This window comes from Somniosus microcephalus, chromosome 1 (assembly GCF_052327205.1).
Source record: "Somniosus microcephalus isolate GS21.2 chromosome 1, FLI_Smic_1.0, whole genome shotgun sequence".
NCBI classification, from domain to species: Eukaryota; Metazoa; Chordata; class Chondrichthyes; order Squaliformes; family Somniosidae; genus Somniosus; species Somniosus microcephalus.
The window spans coordinates 118,750,300-118,765,699 of NC_140987.1; the positions used below are offsets into that span (position 1 = coordinate 118,750,300).

Here is a 15,400-nt window from a genome sequence, read left to right on the forward strand (position 1 = left end):
AAACTGCAAAGGGTTTTCCATATCCATTAGTCAATGATATGATACCAGTATGTGGGTTGTTGCACACCTGTGCTTCATCACAATAATTCTATGGAGTATTGGCCAGGGAGGGGGTCCTTTATGTCTCAAGGAGGGAACTTGGATTGATTTAATTTCCATTCAGGTTTCAGTTATGTGACTGCCTGCTAGTTGAGGTTATTGGTCTGCGGAGTGGGCTCCTGAAAACGTGATTGGATAATGAAGCTTCACTGTATTCCAAAGCCTGGAGCCTGGTGGCAGCCAGCCAAGTCTTGTCTTAATGAAAATTTATAGTTGAGATTATAATAGGGCAAATCATGTTTAGCAAGTCAGTTGAATGACCCTGCAGGGTCTGGAACACACAGCAGCAAAAACTAAATGCTGGTTTTGTTGGGAATTTTTTTTTTCGTGAAGTCTTGCACTTAAGAGAAAGGAAAGGCACTCAATGAAAAATACAGTTCGACCTACAGATGTAGTGATTTTACATTTAGATTTTAAACAAAGGCTTAATTGTCATATTGTATGATACAACTTAGCTTCACCAGTTAATTAGGTCTGGATATTCTTTAGTTTTTATGCCACTGAGGCCACCCAGATGTAAACTTCTAATCTAAATTCAAATAGTGGTTCTGTAGATAAGTTACAGAATATTGTGAATTTGTAGTATAGGTATTTGTTGAATTGCTTTCCAACTAATTTAGGCCGTTACGTGCAACATTAATTTGGGCATGGATAAAATTAATGATCGTACTGCCAAGAAATCCTTTGCTTCCAGTATGATTAGTTAATTGTTCAAAATATTGTAGTTCTTGGGGGGGGGTGAAAGTTATAACTTTTTATATTAAACTTCAATTCCAATTGACAGGCTATTCTATTTTTCAGTTTTTTGGGACTACACCGATATCTTCATTAAATGAGAAGATTTCCCTCTATAATTTTAATTATTTTATCTAATGGCAAAATAGAAGTTGTTACATTTACTACAGTAATTTGGTTGGCACAGTACAACTGATTAAAAACAAAATATTGCGGGTGAAATTCAACTTTGGCAGGGGAGCAAAACAGGTGTTAGTGGATCGGCTGCCCGTGATACATCCCACCCGATTTCTCCTTCCTAAACAGCTACCGCCTATTTTGCTCCCCCACCGAAATTAAATTTCACCCCTATTCTGATTATTTATTTTTCCTTTCCTCCTGGAGTTGCTGCCTCCTTCATTGGGGTATGATTCCCATCAAAGTGATCATTATTTATGTGTGAGCCTTTCGCAGTGAATACCTGCAGGCTATCCAATGTGGTGAACACCAAAACCAAGCTTAATTCTGTCCATGCTGTGCATCTACACATGGGCACTTCCATCAGGAGTAACTGGGTGATGATCAGGAGCAAGATTGTGACTGATTTTTCCCTTCTCCATCCCAGGAGCTTTGCTGCCAATTGCAACAGCTTAACTTAAGATAAGCAAACTTAGCACAGGCCAGGGACTGAACCTGGACCATTCTGGTCTGAGCCACTAGGACAGCTATATCATTGTAGGTTTCAAAAACTTTTATTTATTCAATAATTCTGATATACAATAACAGACTAAATCTACTTATAAATAATTCTCAATTACACAATGCATGTTTACAAGGAAGATAGTAGTTTCTAAAATAAACTGATTTATTTTATGTTTAGTTCCAGCAGCTGAGCCCATTGAATATGCCCAGTTTCCTTTCTACCTCAATGGACTGCGTGAGACGTCAGACTTTGTGGAGGCTATTGAAAAAGTCAGAAATATCTGCAGTAACTTTACCAACCAAGGAGTTGCCAGTTATCCAAACGGATACCCATTTCTTTTTTGGGAACAATACGTTGGGCTCCGACACTGGCTGCTGCTAGCCATCAGTGTGGTCTTGGCTTGCACTTTTCTGGTGTGTGCCCTTTTCCTCCTGAACCCGTGGACGGCTGGGATCATTGTGAGTTTACAAGGATCTTTGTTGCTGCTGAATTCCTTTTGGTATAGCTCTTTCTTTAGTCGGGAAGGTTTTGTTTATGTCTGGGCCTCTGGTGGGGTATGCCTGTGACATCATTCATGAAATGTTTATTCGGCTTGGAAAGATGACGACAGTGAAAATTTAAACAGTGGAAAAAAACCTAAACGTTAGTTTCAAGTTTTGCAAGAATTTGAAGGAAAAAAAACTTCTTATTCTTTTAGATGATTGTCCTAAATGTTTGTCACAAAAATAGTGCAAGATACTGTTGCTCTTGCTTTGACTAATTTCAGAGTAAGAGTTAAATTGCACAAAACATTAGAAATTGTTCAAAATAATACCAGATGTGAACCAATTAACTGAGACTGAATTGCAAACTTTGTGTAAGTAAACATGTTTTATGAAGAGAAATGTTTAGTCTGTGATGTGTTTTGTTGGATGGAGTGTTCAAATGATTTAGGATATTACTTCAAATTTCATTAAAACTTAAAGCTTTTTCACACCAGACACCACAGGTCCCTTTTACATAGGTTGCTTGGTCAGGACCTGAAAGAAAAATATTTTGCTTTTGGTTTCTGTGTTTCACTGCAGAACATCATTTAGACTCTGTGTAAACCTTATCAGTTGGTGCCACTAGCATATATATTTTTTAAAGTTTTACAACTAGATGGAAAAAAAGTCATAGCTTTGCCTCAGATTTAATTGTTTAATTTAAACGGCAACCAGGTCAATCCTTCCGGTTTTTAAGAAACGAAGAAGCCCCTGTAATCTGACACTTATCAGCTGAAAATGGCATTTAGTCTTTCGAGGTTTTTGGCCTACCCCCAGAGTCATCTTCATTTAATAAGGATTCCTGCAAAACTATTCCGAATAATCCAGTTTTCTTTCTGAATCTCTGCAATCAGGTTTCTGCCCCTGCCACAGCACTGAAACGGCTCTAATCAAAGTCACAAATGATACTCCTGTGACTATGGTGCACTCTCCCTCCTTGTCCTTCTCGACCTCTCTCAGATTTGACACGGTTGACCACAGCATCCTCTTCCAACGCCTCTCCTCCATTTTCTAGCTGAGTGGATCTGCTCTTGACTGGTTCCACTCTTACCTATCTAGTTGTAGTTAGAGAATCTCCTGCAATGTCTTCATCCTGTCCCTGCATCGTTACCTCTGGACTCCCAAGGATCTATCCACGGCCCCATCTACATGTTGCACCTCAGCAGCATTATCCAAAGATATGACGTCAGTTTCCACATGTACGCTGATGACACCTTGGCGCCCTATTTGACCCTGAGCTGTGCTTCCGACCCCATATCTTCTCCATCACAAAGACCGTCTACTTTTACCTCTTTAACATCGCCCGTCTCTGCCCCTGCCTCAGCCCCTCTGCTGCTGACCCTCATCCATGCTTTAATCAGCTCCAGACTCAACCATTCCAATGCTCTCCTAGCCGGCCTTCCATCCTCCACCCTCCATAAACTTCAGCTCATCCAAAACTCTGCTGCCAGTATCCTAACCCGCACCATCCCATTCACCCATCACCTCTGTGCTCACTGACCCACATTGGCTCCTTCACCTGAATGCCTGAAATTTAAACTTCTCATCCTCATGTGCAAATCCCTTCCTATCTCTGTAACCTTCTCCAGCCCTACAATGTTCCGAGAACTCTGCCATCTTACTTCACCCCACCTTTGGCATCCGTGCTTTCAGCTGTATAGACTGACCAAGCTTTTAGTCACCTGTCCTAATCTCTTCTTCTTTGGCTCAGTGTCAATTTTTATTTGATTACTCTTCTGTGAAGTGCCTTGGGTTAAAGGTGCTATATAAATGCAGGTTGTTGTTGAATGAGAGTGAAGCATAAATTTGAAATATTTGCTAATGCTTGCTATGGAACACTGTTCTGGCAGTCCCTAGTGTTTGCAACGTTAGGGGGTGTCCAGCTGCTTCATGCAGGGTATTCCATCAGTACCTGTCAAACACAAAGTAATAGGTTTTAACTAATAGAAAAGTAGAGTTATTGCAGCCCTCTGTCTCTTCCTGGAACAGGTTCAAATTACATTTTTAAAATTCATTGTTTTTCTTTTTGGAGAACCTAGAAATAAATCTGTATGTGTCTTCATTGTTGTAAAAAGATACACTCTGTCAAATGGCAAAATTAGTTTAGTTTTTATTTCTCGACCATAGCAAGTTAAAGTATTTTGATATAATTGGTGATTGTTTGTTTTAATCCCATTTAGGTATTAGTCCTAGCACTGATGACTGTGGAACTTTTTGGAATGATGGGCCTCATTGGGATAAAACTTAGTGCAGTTCCTGTAGTGATCCTCATTGCCTCTGTTGGAATAGGGGTGGAATTCACCGTTCACGTTGCTCTGGTATGTAAAATGTCTTTCATTCACTTTTCCTTTTGTCAAAGCGGAATGCAAGAAATGCATACACCTTTCCTGCAGATCACCGAGAAAAACCACAGAACTATATTTTCAAGATTTCAGTACTCCTAAAGATCTATGAGGCAATGTCCCTTTGATTGTGGGCATTAATTACATGTAGAAATTTTTAACGGAACAGTTAGTGGTCATACTTTAATTCATGTAGGTACAAGGCAAAAGTTTTTTATGGTTATGTCCAGGTAGTGAATTGCTATTTTAATTTGAACACGACTGTGAAGTAGAACAGTAGAGAAGCTGCATATAAATTGGATAGAAAGCATCATATTTACGACTGTGTAGCAGTAAACATCTGGAGAGAGTTCATCTTTGGAAAAGTTTATTAAAAATATTTTGTACTAAAAGAAATCATGAAATAATGCCCTGCCTACACTGGGACTAAATGGGAGTTGTTTAAAGGCTTACTTTAACAAAAATAAAATGACAATTCTGGTTAACATATTGGTGCAATTGTTGTGTATTTGCGCATATGGTACTTCCAGGAGTATAGGAGTCTATTGGCATATATTCAATTCAGTATGACTTGACTGTTCAAACACATGTTCTACATAGAAACAGACTAGGATGAGAAAAGGCCATTTGGCCCTTTGAAACCTGCTGTTCTAGTACACTAACTCTCCCATGAAGCATCCGATAACATTTTGAAAATAAATTTTAAATTTAAAGGCATCTATAACAAGCATAAGAAAACCATTGTGTGTCACTGTGAAATCACAAATAGCAGTAGATTTAAATAATGCTTGGTATATTTTATGTTGAGAAAAACTAAAGCTTTACATGGGGGACGATTTGAGGAACAACTATGTGGGTAGCCACTAATATAAAAGTGTATCCACCGATTGGCTGCCATCTTTTTTTCTCATCTGAAGTATCTATTATATAAATGCTCTTTTGGTTGAAATTACGCAGGGGTCCTCCCGATCATCTGCCATAACTACAGTGGAAGATCCCCAGAAAAATGTTGTTAATTCAACCCCTTTATTTTTAGATCCTTGGATATCCCACTTTGTTTGCATTAAAAATTGTTAAGTAAAGAGTAGGAATTTTTGCTTGCTTGGTTAAAATGAATCTGAAGTATTTAGTCTGTTACTTATAATCAAAACAGCTGCTGAACCGTTGGGTAGTGCTTTACAGGTTTGATGTTATGAACTTCCTTCAGTAAACACAAGGTCTGATTGCATTGATCTTATCGCCTGTAGGCATTTTTAACTGCCATTGGAGACAAGAATCGCCGGGCCGTTCTTGCACTGGAGCACATGTTTGCACCTGTGCTAGATGGGGCTGTATCAACTCTTCTTGGGGTTCTCATGCTTGCTGGATCTGAATTTGACTTCATTGTCAGGTAAGAAACTTACCTTTTTCATGGCCAGTACCACATATTCAGTTCTTCACTGTCCCCAAGTTCATTTTCAGCTGCATGGCTGTTTCTTTTTAACTCTTATATTGCTTTGTCAGTGGTATTTTGTTGTAAATTACTTTTTGATCTGAAGATTTATTTTCTGGTAATTAATTGGCTAAAACACTTTTTACTAATGATGGTTACAGTTGAGACCATTTTACCCCATTTGCTGTTAACTCTGTCCTAAAGACCAAGGCTATTGTGCTTTATAATTCTAACAATGGGAAATGAATGATTGATTTATCATAACTTTTATGTGCTGTATTGCAACATAACATTATATCAAAGTATCCTCATTTTAAGAGTATAAGATGCAGAAGTTGTAGATGCACAACAAAACTTGAAGCTCACAGCTTGAAGGAGTTGAGGGGGCAAAAAAAAAGATCAGTATTGTATCTGTTTCAAAACAAAATCTCTCCCTATTTGTTTCTAAGGAAGTCCATTCTTTTTATGCTTATTATGCATTAAAAAGGAAACTGAAAATTTGCCTAATTATTGTACTTTCTGTTTTCAGTCTCTCAGATCCTGCTTTCCACATGCATCTTCGCCCGTATGCACACAAGCATATATGGGCCGAGTTTAACCCTGCTTGCACAGGCAGTTAAATTGGCCCGTGCAACTTACCTGCACCAATCCCACTGCCTTCCAATGGGTTATGATCTTAACCTGCTCTGAGAGGGATACCTGCCAGAAGGCAATGAGTTCCTTCTTTAAAGATGCAAATGAGGCTCCGATGATGTCATTACTAGAGCAAACGTTGATCAGGGGGTCATGAGCATATAGAAGTGTCAGCTTGAGAGATGGCATCATGTTCCATTCTTGCGACTGGACTGTGGCAATCCTACTCATCTACGGGAGAGCAGACTCGAGGAGATCAGTAATTTGAATGAATTCCTTATCCATTCAGTCTCCCAGCCTGTCCAAGAGGAATCCAGAGCCTGCACGGCGCCAGTGTGAGCATCCATCAGAGATGCTATAACACTGACACAGACTTTTATCTGGGGTGGCTCAGCTGCAACGGCCATTGAGGTGGCCACACACTCCATAGTTGACTGCAGAGTGCTGATGCCCTGCATGAAAACTCCACACATACTATTTAACATGTTTTGGAAGTTCCCTTGCAGACAGTTCAATGCCTTCAACAATTGCTGGAGCACAGAAGTCACCTTTCTTTTAAAATGCTGTCTCCCTTAAGTTTGCATCTCAGTCCCCTTCAGCAGAGCTAGCCCTCTTGTTCCAATTTTCTTCCCTCCTCTCCTGAAGGCACGGACTCATGCTAATGTGTGGATCCACAGGTGCTCTTCCGCGCCTCACACAAATGATTATTTTTCATGTGCGAGCCTAGTCATTGAGTGCCAAAAGGCTATTCGATCATGGAGGACATCACAGAAGAGCCTAATCCTGTCCTCTACCCGAGAACCCCACACACAACTTTCCCTCAGGGGTCACTGGATAGTGATCAAGAATGGGATCTCTGGCCAATTGTTTCCCTTCCCAACTGATGCAAATTGTAGCATCTTGTAGCATATGAACTGCTACTCCTGGCTGAGATCAGCTAACCCAACACAGACCAGGGATCAAACATAGTCTGTATGGCTCAGTTCTGCAACTGAACCAACTAGGGAGCTGGTGCCTGGTTTTTAACTACCAAATTAAATGGATACATTGCTTATTTTTTGTTTATTTATTTTAAAGAGAGTAGCCTGTTGGCTTTTGTGACTTTGTCTCATTTTACTGTTTTTGCGGTAGAATGTAGCTTGGTCTGTGCATGTTTATATAAGTAAGATATAAAATAAACACAGGATTTTGTTGCAGGGCTGGGGGTGGGGCCTAAGAATAGCCCTGCATAGCTGAGAAAAATAGAGAGGAGCAAGTAAGCCAAATGACTAAGGCAACCTAACAAATGCAATATATTTGAAGTGATCAGACATAAAACACCTTTATGTTTATACTAATGTGAGACAGATAGATATAAATGGCTCTATAACATTTTGCTGATATATTGCATGATATGAACATTTGATAGTTTATATTAGGCAGTAATGACAATGTCTGTATTTTGTTAACAAAATCACCCATGGATGTCATCATGAATTTTAAAAAAAGCAGATGCTTGTTGCTGCTCAACGTAATGCATTCTATATATAAAAAGAACATTAAATTGTCTTTGGACATAGTGAAGGTAACTGTGTGTTGTACTGCTACGCAACAAGATAATAGATTGATCCTTTGCTTGTGCAAGTTCCTTAAAAACTTACCCAAGGTTATGCCCTTGAGGTTATTACTCATAAATGTGTCCATAAGTTTAGTCTGAGTCCCAGCTGTGTTGAATACCAACTAGTAAGACCTCTTATGGTTAAAAGCTTACCTTGGTATTCATGAAGACTCCCGGTCCATAGCCTTGAATGGTGGGAATGGACAACCACTTGGACGCTTTTCCTTTTTCACCAGCATTCTAGCTTTTATGTTTGAAATGGTTGACGCAAAACAAGAGTATTCATAGATGCTAAATTGTACTACAAAAGATTTAGTTTGCAGTGCAGTGATGCTATTGTGAAGTGCTCTTATCAAATACAATGCTAGAATCTGCTATAGAACTGGCAGCATTTTATAGCAGAATCCTGGTTCATGCTTTATAAAGGATTGCAATTTGAGCTATTTAGTAAAACTAAAACCCAGCATCTCTGAGGATTGTAGGCAGAAAGTTTTGATTAGTGTTGTGAGAGGAAGCCTACTTGATACACTAGAGATTTAATTAGTGATTCTGTTGTGAGATGCAGCAGCATTTCACAGTGGATTAGCTGCCTGAGACTTTGCTTCTCCTGCCTCTAGACTAAATTGTTTAAATTCTGCACCCTTTACTTCATTTGTTTGCTTCTGCTGGGGTTAAGGTAATGGGGCCCCTTTCATTGTGCATGTTGTATGGGCCTGTTCAGTCATTCAGTCCACGTTCCATATTTTTCTGTGTGTGTAACAAACTATTCATGAATAACAGTCCATAGCATGTGTTTGTCAATAAAATTAACAAACTAACATACTCTTCTTTTTTTTTGGTCAACTAACACTGTTGTTGTGGGATGTAGCCTCACTGATGTAAAAGGTAAAGAATTGCCGTGGTATTTTCTATGAATATGTATTTGCACTAAGGTTTGTGCTGTAAATGACTTTTAAAATGTAATTAGTTTGGCATAAATAAGGAGCTCCTTGAAATGAATTGCACTACTCTTTGCAACTGTTGCAGGTACTTCTTTGCAGTCCTGGCTATTTTAACTGTTCTGGGTGTTCTCAATGGATTAGTACTACTTCCGGTTCTTCTTTCATACTTTGGACCATATCCTGAGGTATTTTTTTCATGATGATTCTACCTTATTTGGACTTCAAAAAAGTTCTTAGTGGAAAATAAGGATAAATTCACTAATCTGTATTCTCAACAGAGCCAGGCTTGAAGGGAGCAGAGTCAAAGAATCAGCACGACAGTGTTGTAGCCCTATCTCTGACCCACACATCCTTAAAGCATAGCACTGGGAGCACAGGATTGGTGAATTTATTCTATAAGAATGTGGGTTATCAGGAAGCCAGGCAGATGCAGTCATGAATAAATGATGGATTTGAAAATCACAGAAAAGTTGTTTTTTAATCCAACCCACATTCTTCACGAAAAAAGTTTAAGGCCTAGAAATTCACTGGCCTTAGCGCCGCTTTTGAGGCGCTAGAGGGCCTAGCGCCGAAGTTATGGCCAGTTTAGAAATTGACAGGGGCCCTAAATCGGCGTTAGGCCGGTAGCGCTGCGCCGGCACCGATGACGTCATCGGTGTGCGCAGCGTCCCGGTTGCCATGGTAACCCGCCCGAACTCGGAAATTGAGTTGCGGCCGCCTCGCCCGTGGCAGCCGCAAGCAACGTTCTGGCAGAGGTGCCTTACAGAACTTTGCGCCGGCGCATTAAAGGCCCCGCGGCGGCCGGCCGCTTTCCCGCCGGCCGCCTGGCCGCAGCTCCCTCCCCGGACTTCCCCCCCCCCCCCCCCCCCCCCGGAACAGAAGCAAGCCCGGCACTTGTCCGAGGTGCCGGGCTCATTTTTAAAAAGATTATCGCGGGCCGCGGCCGGGTGCAGGCAGCTCCTCCTTAACGGAAGGAGGAGGCCTGCACTTCCCGAGCCTGCCGCACCGCAGCGGGCGCCGCAGCGCCGGAATAGCGCCGCAATGCGGCGCGTGGCGCCAGTTTTGAGGCGCTGAGACCCCTCAGTAGCGCCGGCAGCCGTTTGGGCGCGGCGCTACTGAATTTTTGGCGCGCGCAGGGGGACTTAGCGCCGGCACTAACTTCCGGCGCTAAAGCCCTCGCTGCGCCAAAACCGAATTTCTAGGCCTAAGGATTTAAAGTGCCAGCACTGAACAGATCCATAGAATGCCTTCTTGACCCCATACCTAAATCAATAGCCCTGTCCAACCAGGGAAAAGTCAACATTATTGATCGGGAAAATGCTGGACAGATTAGAATGCCTGTGCCCCTCACTCTGTATTCTTTGAACTGCAAATGAACAGGGAAGATTACAGGTTACTGGCCATTGGTGTTGCTGAAAGGGTAGGCCTTCATTTGGCAGGTGCTTGCATAACACCACTACTAGCTGAACCCAAAATAATCAGGGGTCAGCAGTAGCTGAGACTGCCAAGAAGGGAAGAAAATAAAAACCTAAGAATAATATTTGAGGTTAGCTACCCTGTCCTTGGTGTAAAAGTCAAAGAGGTGCAAACTCAAGCATACTTGGCATATAACTGGTCCTGCCATCAATTGCCAGACTTGGCTTCATCATATTAAACTTTATTGTGTCTTCCTCTCTTTAGCCAAAACTGCTCCAAAGATCATCCTGGGGACGGGTGGGGGACAAGGCCAACTCCTGAAAACCCTTTTTCATTCCCCTATGCCTGCACACTTCCAATTCCAAGTGAGAAGAACTCATAGATTCCTTTGTTTCTAAGGTCCAGACCACCTGTGCAGCTGCCTCTGCTAATCCTTCCCCTTCCTCTCCCTCTCTGCCCACAACATCTCCCAGCTACTCCAGCCCTGAACCCTCAGCACTTTGCAATTTCTCCCCCATCTGTCACCTTTCCCTTTCCAAAATAATTTCTTCCACGAGACCCATTTGCTGCTCCCTTGATCCCCTCCCTACTCTATTCCTGCTCACTCAGCTACCCCTACTGGCCCCTTTGACAGAGAACATTGTTAACTGTTCCTTTCCTCTGGCACCGTCCCTTCCCTTTCAAAACTGCCGTCATCACCCCCTACTCAAGAAAAAACGCCCTTGATTCATCTGTCTTTAGCTACCACTCCATCGCTAACCTCCCTTTCCTCTAAAATAATGTCCTCAAGTATGTCGTTACCTTATACTCATATCTCCTGTAACTCCCTTTTTGAAACTCTCCAGCCCAGATTTCAATCAGCTCACAGTGCTGAAAGTCATAATAGACATCCTATAATACTATGAAGATGATACTTGTGCACAAGTATTATCACTGGACAGAGATGCAGTTCTGCAAAGAGCCATATAACTAGAAGAGCTCTGACCAAACTACATCAGTACCCAGTGTGAAAGAAATGATGCCATGCCAAGTGTTTCAACTGACTGGATCTGACTGCAACAGTGAAATGAACTCTAGGTGAAACTAATTACACTTCACACATTTGGTCCATAGGTCTCACCTTTTGATGGGAGAACCCGGTTGCCTACTCCATCACCAGAGCCACCACCTCGAGTTGTGAGGTTTGCAGTTCATCCTGAGCAAGGGAATAATGGATCTGATTCTTCAGATTCTGAATACAGCTCACAGACTACAGTTTCTGGGATCAGTGAAGAACTTCAGCATTATGAATCCAATCCCAGCTCTACTGCACCAGCCCATCAGATCATGGTGGAAGCAACTGAGAATCCTGTCTTTCCCAGGTCCACAGTAAGTGAAGCCAATTTTTTTTTAAACTTTTGTCAATATTTAAAGCTTCAGCATTTTCTTTTAGCTATCATTGCTTCAATTTCAGCCAAAATGATGTACCAACAACAGGAAGTATTCTAATTATTTGACCTTTATGGCAATGCATTGCTATTCAAAATGTTTAATGCAAGACCATTATTTGCCAGTGACGCCTATATTGTGACTTAATGTGGATATAGTGCAGCTACAAATAAAAGTTCAGTAAATTCCACAGCAGATATAATTTCCTACATCTTTAAACAACAATTGCACAGTAATGTTGCTTCCTAATGATTATAACATCCAATCCCTTCATACTCCTCCCCCTAAAAAAAAGTTGGACAAGACCTAGCAACTACATTTAAAGTTGATGTCTATTCACTGCTTGATGTGGTTTCTGAACATGTGTTTTGCCTAAGGCAATTGCGTGATTCCAGAAACCAAATTCCATAGTGATCAGGGACAGCTTCTGTGATAATATGAATTTTAACATAACAATAGAAGAATCTTTAGGAACAGGAAAGGGCCATTAGACCCAAAAAGCCCATCCCTTTTTGTTAGTCTCAACCATGCTTTCTCACCATAATCCCTTCTCGCTCCAGAAATGCATTGAGTTGTTTCTTGAACCTATTTATCTCTCTTCTTAGGCAGTCCCTCGGAACCGAGGATGACTTGCTTCCACATTAAAAATGAGTTCTCAAGTGACTGAGTCCAATGCGGGACCAACAGTCTCTGTCACAGGTAGGGTGTAAGGGTTTGGGGACTTCTTTAAACTGGTTTAAAGTAATTTTCCTGGTCTTGCAGAACCAATTCCAATAAAACCAATTTTATTACAGCGGTTGCGAATCGCTACCCCTCCTTTAGTTCTGAGTGGAGGAACTTATAATTAATGATATTAAAATGGAACAAGTGGTTTGGATGAGAGAAAAAAAATCAAGTTTTATTACCTAAATAAACTACAATCAAAAGAATAAACTATACCACACGAACACAGTAATACTTTATAACAGGGGGTTGCAGACGGCGAAAACGAGGGATACAATGAGCTACAATGTTATTTAAACAATCTTAGCAATTCCCTTAAATCACCACCCCTTAACTCCTGCTAGGTTGCCTTGTTGAGGAGTCAGAAACTCCGCTCACCTGTGATCCAGCGAAATAAGAGAGCGAGCTAGCTTCTCAGCCGTTATCTTTATACCTGGTCAGGTCCTGCCATTCTGCCTTGCAAGGGCTGTGTGCAAAATTCCCCACCCAAAAGGGTCCAATACACAAGAGAAAGCTGTGATTGGCTAACTCAAAGTGGTTAGACTGGGTTAATGTGTCTTCCGGAGCTCCCTGGGCTGAAACAAAAGGGAGATACAACTGCTCTATTGTCCAGCGCTGGGTGATTTAAAACCCATTCAAACCTTGAACGATTCCCATTCAAGGTGCAAAAGTCTCTTCTGCAGTTTAGATGTATCCACTCGATATACAAACAAATGCTAATAGCATTCAATTGCTTTGTAAACAAAGCATTGTCCTTTGTCTTTGGCCATGTGGTGACAGCCATTTTTATCCCTGGAAATTTAAAAGCACATCGCCCAGGGATTCTTTAATCAAAAATGAATCTTCAGAACTGTAAATTATTGCGAATTCTTACAGTCCGCCCTTGGATACTTCCAGCTTGCTTGTAGTATCCTCTTGAAGAAATGAGCAATAATTTCTGACCCCCCACAAACAACCATCCCCTGTATTTACCTAATAGCTATCTGCCACTGATCCCCGTCCCATCTATTCCCCTTTAATTCAAGAAAAAAACCATGGTACGGTAGGCATCTTACAGATACTTCAGTTTTCAACAAGGGGTCTCATACCCCTACACGCTTGTAAAATTATACAGTGTAAACCAAATTTACAATCACTTTTTTACATCATAAGTTATTACAAAATGTTGCAATCTTAGTTACACAATGTAATCAAAACGATCCCAAGCACGGAGAGGGTCCTACGCCTCTGCTCAACTTGGGGTTGTCACAAACTGGTCCCAAGCACGGAGAGGATCCGACGCCTCTGCTCAACTTGGGGCTGCAACACAAAATACAAAAAAAAAATCATTAAACAACACGCTTAAATGAACCCCGATCATCACGTGCCGATGATGGGTCGCAAAATTTGAGTGGGTATTGCTCCTCCCACTCGGGCAGTAAAAGTACCTTCCACCCCCCTTTGATCAGCTTAAACTTTAAAACAGGCAGAATGGATTTACCGACCAGCCTGCTCCGCCAGCCCCGAACCGTTCCCTTGTCCCTTTGTGGAGGCGGGGTACCCCTCACATTTAAATTCCCTTGGCACAGACCGAGACCGGGGAGTATGGGATCTCATGACTCCCAGTCCCTCCCCCTCCCGTCTTCCCTCGACTGGCTGCAGAAAATGATGGGTGCCTGTGTGGCGGCTCTCCCTGGCCCCACACTGATCCGGCCACCCACTCATCCTTCCCAGCCACACTTACCCTCTTTGCCCGTGGGCCCCCGGGTGAGTTCCTCCCTCCCCCGACCGCACCCACACGACTCTTGGGTCTCCCCCTCCTCTATACAATCATTCCCGGGCCATCACCACCCACCCCCGGGGAACGCGTCCCAATCACAAGGCGCCCGCGCTTCCCCAACATGACTCCTCAACAGCGAGGTCTCCCGCAAGTGAACTTCGGTCAGGATAGTGCTGGGTTGGGGGCCGTGCCCCACCCAGCTGGGGCCATCTCCTCCCCGTAGGAGGAGTAGGCAAGTTCCTCCGGATCCTGTCCGGTTTTTCCCGAAGATCGCTGCGGGGTCTCCTGGATTCGTCCAGTGGCGAGGTGATCCCCAACATTCCGTATCTTCATTCGATGTCCAGCTCAGGCTGGGCGAACATGGCTGCTTCATTTTCCCATCTCCTGCAAAAACTTAAAAGGGACATGCAGCCAGGTCTCACTGACCTGCTGCCTTAGGTGGATACATGGTCGGGTCCCTCGACCTCGGACCAAAAATACAAACATTTGGCACACATGTAAACTTAAACTCTTTGAACTTAAACTTAAAACTAGTTATATCAACAAAACTTAAAATGCACCTTAAAGCAAGCTATTTCACACCAAAGCTATAATACAGATGCCGCCCATCTCCGGACGGCCAGACTAATCTCTGGCACTGTCGCAGATTGCTGCTGGCTGCAGCGAAGCTGGACTGCCTCCTGTCTCTGGTCCCTCGCAGCTTATGGCTGTTGAGTGGGGACCCCTGTTCTCTGGCTTCTCCCTGGCTCGGGAGGCCGACCTACTCCACTGTAAAGTGGGTGACCATGCTTTCTTAGGCTGGGGCACCCGCTGAGACCTCCTGAGGGGTGTCTCTATGGGAGAAACTTTGGCTGGCGGACCCTGAGCTTGGGTCACAGCCCCAGCTGGCTGGGAACCTTCTCCCCCATGTCCAAATAGCCCGCACTGTATAATGTACCTGGCAGCCTGCCGGTGTAAATCTCTCTCTGGGTTTGTCTGCTCTTCCCTGGAAACAAGTCACAGTTCCTGTTTTTGTAGGCTGTGAACTTGAACTTGCATGGACAGCAAACTCATGTTCCCTCACCCAGGTGGCTTTAACTGGGGAATTTT

General features: G+C 42.6%; 1 protein-coding gene across 2 annotated transcripts in view; it reads left to right on the forward strand.

The window, feature by feature from the left end:
- ptch1 (patched 1) overlaps positions 1 to 15,400 on the forward strand; it is an 85,973-nt gene that overhangs the window by 64,560 nt on the left and 6,013 nt on the right. Inside the window, exons 18-22 of one of the 2 annotated variants that reach the window (XM_085984970.1) lie at positions 1,694 to 1,974; positions 4,221 to 4,358; positions 5,630 to 5,772; positions 9,071 to 9,170; positions 11,515 to 11,769. In XM_085984970.1, the coding sequence (XP_085841096.1) occupies positions 1,694 to 1,974; positions 4,221 to 4,358; positions 5,630 to 5,772; positions 9,071 to 9,170; positions 11,515 to 11,769 (917 nt within the window). Of the gene's footprint in view, positions 1 to 1,693; positions 1,975 to 4,220; positions 4,359 to 5,629; positions 5,773 to 9,070; positions 9,171 to 11,514; positions 11,770 to 15,400 lie in introns of those variants that run through there. The other variant, XM_085984976.1, reaches the window with a different exon arrangement.